The sequence below is a fragment of the Antechinus flavipes genome, chromosome 1 (assembly GCF_016432865.1).
Source record: "Antechinus flavipes isolate AdamAnt ecotype Samford, QLD, Australia chromosome 1, AdamAnt_v2, whole genome shotgun sequence".
NCBI lineage: Eukaryota > Metazoa > Chordata > Mammalia > Dasyuromorphia > Dasyuridae > Antechinus > Antechinus flavipes.
Genome location: NC_067398.1, coordinates 150,510,863 through 150,516,862, shown reverse-complemented (window position 1 = coordinate 150,516,862; position 6,000 = coordinate 150,510,863). Strand labels below are relative to the sequence as shown.

Sequence of the window (6,000 nt, the reverse complement as noted above, 5' to 3'; positions counted from 1 at the left end):
ACCCATGCATTTTGAAACAGCTTCATCTGAAAAGTAGTTATCTCACCCTTGCCATAGAATGCATTTTTTTTTTCACACAAAAGGACCTTTTGAAAAAAGTACACGATAATCTTAGGCTTTATTAGAATTGTTTTGATGTGTGGAGAGCAGAATGGTAAATCCTGACATTGTGTAAATCCTCGTGAATGAATCTCATGTGCCCTAAGTCTCCTCCCTTCAATTCCAGATTATCCATAGTACAGTTAATCTACTTCTGGATAATCAGTAGTTAATTGTGGCTGGGAAACTAATTCATGCTCATACCACACAATTGGCTCAAATATTTATTGTATATCATTGTAGAGATTTAGCACAAAGACATATTTCCTGAGCAGTATCATTTCAAATCTATAATGTTGTAAAAACATCATTAAAAAAAAAACCCTAAAATTGTGAATTCACTTTCCGCAATCCTTAGTGTTTTCTTTGAAAGAAAAAAAAAAGGTAATTCAAATGCTTTGTCACATTAATATCATAAAATCATAAAATTTGAGGGGTGGAAGGGACCCCAGAGGCCATTTCATTCAATTTAACTACAATATATTGTAGTTCATAATCTAGATGTAATAATAGAAGTCATTTGTAGCTTGTGTTTAAGATCTTACAAACCTACTTTATACTTTAATACAGTGTTTACTAGACTGCTATTTACAAAGGAGGAAATATTTTTGGTGGACATTTCTCCAATAAAAATAATACTAAATCAATTTTGTCTATTTGTTGCTCCATGAAACTAGCTGTACCAAATCTCTTCTACTTTATCTCACCAAACTTTTAAAACAGGATGAATATTCAATTTTCAAAGGTGTATCCAATTTCAGATAGGAAATATATAAGTATAATGCAGTTGGGGTGTGGTGAAAAAAGAAATGTTCATTGCTTCCATTCAAAACAGATAGAGTTTCACTTTTAACACTCTTTGGGCTCAGTTAACTATATTTAACTGAGGAAGTCAGATATTTTCATGTACCAGCTAGCCTCAGAGCAAGGAAAGTTCTAAATCAGAACAGAATAAAAACTAGTGGCATTCAAACCTGTTGTTTCAATAGGCATGCAAGACCACTGCATGCCATTGATTCATATGTGAAGACTGAAGACCAAACAAGAAAGCAGAAAATTAAATTCTTTTGCTAAAAGTCCAGGCTTTTAAATTACAGGAACATATACATATTTCCCCCCCATCAGATCACTCTCCACTCAATATTCATTTATTACACAATCCTATATGTCAAGACCAAAGAGTCCAGGGCTATGATTTTCATTCTGTTTTGGAAAGGTGAAAGTCCTTGACTGTCAAGATTTCGGGTAAGAACTCTTTAAGTAATAACTCTTCTATTATTCTTACAAAGTTGACATTTATTCTGGAGGAGAAAACCTGTATCATTGGCCATAATAGTTTTTCTTTAGCTCCTTAAAATGAACTCTTCAGCCATTTCAGTTAGACTCCCACTAATAAATATGTGATGGTTTAGAACTTGTTCTTGAAGACTTAGATCAGGCTGAAATTGCCTGATAACGAAGGGGAAACCTAGGTAACCAAAGAGACTTTGTTATACGTGCTTCAGTTCGTAAATCAGTAGAATATGTTTGCCAAATTACAATTTCTGTGTTTATCTGCTATTCAGAGGGCCTCCAAGACACTATATACTCTGATCTGGAAATAAGAATGAACAGATGGATTGCTGTATTTTAAATGGCCTTAAAAAATAAACCTTTAATTTTATTCTCCCTAAATCATGCTAAAATATACTTTCTGTGAGGTTGTGGTTTCATAAATTGTCTTTTTCTAAGCTTTTGAAATCAGGCACAGATCCAAAATGAGAAGTGCAATCTAAGGAGTTATGATTCTACATGCTCTAGTCTTACATGCAGAAAGAAGCAGTTCTAGAAATAATTCTTTCTTGTGTATTATGATACAATTTCATTGTGCACAATCTCTTTCATACAAATTATCTATTTTTTCTTCCTATGAAATAATGTAACATTCAATAATGTTAAAAAATGAAAGCAGAGGGAAAATATATTGGAGAACAGAAGAGTGAAGAGAGCTTTCAGTTGAAGTATAAAAACAGGATACAATGAATTCCCAGGGTATGGCAAAAGGGCTCTATGGGGGCCAAACATTGGCGTTCTAGCTGCCTCAGTGCAAGGGGAAAGGAAGCCAGGAAGGCTAGGTATCCAAGAGGATATTTTAAGCATTAACTTGTCTTTAGTTGGCCTGCTACTACTTCTGGAGTCTACAACATTTGTTCATCAATGTTTCTTGATAGGAATTCTTCTTTAGGGTGAATAGGTAAAATAGAGATTGAAAAATAAAAGGTTCTTATTCATTATGTCCTGAGCCAGGAGGACAACTAACTCCTCATTTCAGGATGGGAAGCAGCTGGAACAAATATCATATTTTAATGTTAGTTCATAGGCTCAGATGACCTTAGATTTAGAATGTGGAGGGACCTTGAGAGACCATTAATTCAAACCCTTCATTTGATAAATGATGAACTGGGATCCAGAGATTCAGTGACTCAATTACAGGAAGTAGCAGAGCTAGGATCTGTATCCAAATATTCTGGGTTATATCTCTCAATCTAGTATTCTTTCTATGGGAACTTCTTTCATAAGCAGCTGAGGAAAACGACCCTAAGAGCTTATCTTATTCACTAGATTACAAGAGAATGTACAGTAGGAGTTTAAATTCATTTTCCAATCAAGATCACCATAGATAGTTTTTCCTTTAGGTATAGGAAAAAAAAAATTACTGTTTACCTGGACATATAGTAGATAATTAGGACTTAGGTAAGGAGTATTTTTTGGTGATCAAAGGAAAAACCTTCAAGATTGGTGATTAAAAAAAACAACAAACAAGAGATAAGACAGATTTGTAAAGCCTAACTGATTTCTGTTGTAAGTGTTTTATATAAAAGAACAGTACTGGAATAACATTTTTCCAACTTTCTGGCCCATTGCTTCTCTTCCTCCTTCCTTGCAATCCTTACCTTGACACTATTTCCCTCCTTTCATAGTACTTAAGCCAAGATAGGTCCAACTGCCACACTGCAGAGTTTCTTAAGAGTAGGTCCCTTACCACTCCTCTTATTGGAGAAAAACTTATTTGGACTTACTACTACTTTGGCAATCATAGAACAAGATAGAAATCTTGTGTTATAGCAGTTTGGCACAGACATCTTGGACATGAGTTTGTGATCTATATTTGGCCCCAAGGTAACATAATCCAAATATTACCTAGCATAGCCTTACTAAAATAAATTCAGACAAAAGGGTAGAAAAAGTGAGGGACAAGAGAAGGGAAGAGAAGAGAGGATCTATTAAAGCCAAATCCAAATCATAGCTCATAATCCAAATAAGTGTAGCAGAAAGTTGGAAAAGATGAGATCTGGTGTGCTAAAGTGACTAATATGTCACTGAGGCAGATACTTTTAGCCCTGAAAGCCAAGGTAATGGAGGTACCTCTGTGCTGGTAAACATCCAGTTAAAGTTGATTCAAAGCCCCAAGGAAATATTTACAACATAAGAGAATTATGCGAATATTCATTTGTATTCACAAAAATTACATGTACAAAACTTTAAAATGTAAGAATAGACTAAATTAACTGTTGAACAATGTACATTAATTTCAATTCAAAAACTGTTAGGTTTCTCACGTGTACATTACTTAGATTACAATTAAAAAAAACAAACAATGTGAAATTTTTATAAAAAGAAGTTAACATATACACTTAAATGATGTTTTTATAACTATGATTATTTTCTAATGGGCTGTTCCTACAATTACATTTGGGGTGGGGGGTTAGAATTCAGTGGTTAAGCTTGTGCTTTTTAAACATAATGAAACTCTACATATTTTCAGGTATGACATCCTCTTCTATTTTAAAATTCAAAAAACTCTTCAAGAAACATCAATTTGTCTTGTAGACATGTCTACTACAAACGATTCCCAGTTTTACAGAGTGTGCAGGCCTTTACTTATTAGGAATGCCTTTTGGTTTGGCTCACGTTTCAAGAACGTTCGGAGCATGTCCATGCCGTCTTGTGATCCCCCAGGCTTCAGGATAAGGTTTCTGTATTTCATTCCAACCTAATAAAATAAAACATTATGTCTGAGAGTTCATGTTTATACCAATTTTCCAAATCTATATATAGGTTTTTAAAAGTTGGTAGGGGGAAGGGGAAAAGGAAAGAAGTGGAAAGAAAAAAAAACTTCTGGCTGGATTCTCTCCTCCCCTTGGAATAGAATCGCTTAGATTTTTCTTAGTATTTTTCTGGAGAGCAGATTCAATTGTTCTTCTCTGATTCTCTTTCTTCTTAGAAGTTAGCCTTCAGATATAAGGCAGGAAAATAAGTACAAAAAATATTTGGTATGTTAATGTTGAGGATCCTCTAGCAAGCAGAGCTGCAACTTCTGTCTGAAGTAAACTTGCTCCACTCTCAGTTATTCCCTCAAATTACCAGTTCTAGTTCTAAGAGAAAGCAAGCAATACAAATGTTATAAGTGAGGATTCTAATGATTTGAAGTTACTGCTATAACTTTCTTAGAAGAGGTTGAATTACAAGTAGTTTCCACTAGATTTGGGGCCCAAAGAGAAAAAGGCCCGTTATGGTTCTGGCGGAGTATTAGGCACTTCACAAAGTTTGGCTTGAAAGCCTAGGATTCAAACATATGACATCTCTCTATCTCTCTATCTATCCTGTAATTTAATTTGGGGAATCTCTATATTTTATGCATCTATTTAAACATAATCCACTGGGAGAAGGAAATGATAAACTACTTCAGTGTTACTGCCTAGAAAACTCCATACACCAGCAGGATGAATACAGAGAGGACTGGTGAGACTTACATGAACTGATGCTAAGTGAAATGAGCAGAACCAGGAGATCATTATATACCTCAACAACAATACTGTTTGAGGATGTATTCTGATGGAAGTGGATCTCTTCGATAAAGAGATCTAATTCAGTTTCAATTGATCAAGGATGGACAGAAGCAGCTACACCCAAAGAAAGGACACTGGGAAATGAATATAAACTGCTTGCATTTTTGTTTTTCTTCCCAGGTTATTTATACCTTCTGAATCCAATTCTCCCTGTGCAACAAGAGAACTATTCGGTTCTGCATACATATATTGTATCTGGGATATACTGTAATCTATTTAACATATATAGGACTGCTTGCCATCTGAGGGAGGGAATGGAGGGAGGGAAGGGAAAAATCAGAACAGAAGAGAGTGCAAGGGATAATGCTGTAAAAAATTACCCTGGCATGGGTTCTGTCAATAAAAAGTTATTAAAAAAAAAAAAGAAAACTCCATACAACATTACAATGAGTTGGGCACAACTAATGACTGAATAACAGTAACAACATGAATATAACAAGTATCATTTGTCCACTATAGAGTAATGAAGCAGTTATAACTAAAAGCTGTGATGACAACCTCATCAGCACAAAAAGGGAATTTCCAAAGGGAAAGGTAGGAAATAATCCTTTGATAGAAGATCTAAATCTTTTTGGGTTAAGAGAACTAAGACTCCACTCCCTGTAAGATGAGCTAGAGAACTGCTAGTGAGTAAAGCAGAACAAACTTCTGACACACATATGATTCTGAGTAACAACCACGAGGGAAGTGGCAATGGCACCAAACACATTATTAATATAGAACAGGGAAAATGGATGCATGAAATCAACAGATTACCTCTGCCACTTATTTCAGCCAATTCTTTCGATTTTTCTCCTCAAACAAAGCTTTCATTGCTAGATAAGAAGCATCAGTGACAGATGTGCTTTACCTGATTCTTTTACTTGCTTCATGAACAGATAGTCAATAAAGATTTATTAAGTGCCTACTATGAGCCAGGCACATAGTTGGGCAGGAAGGTGGTACAGAGAACTGAATGCTAGGCCTAGAGTCAGGAAGACTCATCATCCTGAGTTCAAATCTGACCTCAGAC

At 35.1% G+C, this 6,000-nt stretch overlaps 1 protein-coding gene across 2 annotated transcripts in view; it reads right to left on the bottom strand.

Moving 5' to 3' along the window:
• Positions 1-310: 310 nt before the first annotated feature.
• NLN (neurolysin) overlaps positions 311-6,000 on the bottom strand; it is a 137,960-nt gene continuing 132,270 nt past the window's right edge. For both annotated transcript variants that reach the window (XM_051991252.1, XM_051991251.1), the window contains exon 13: positions 311-4,132. In XM_051991252.1, coding sequence (XP_051847212.1) covers positions 3,998-4,132 — 135 coding nt within the window. In that variant the 3' untranslated portion in view covers positions 311-3,997. The remainder of the gene's footprint in view (positions 4,133-6,000) is intronic.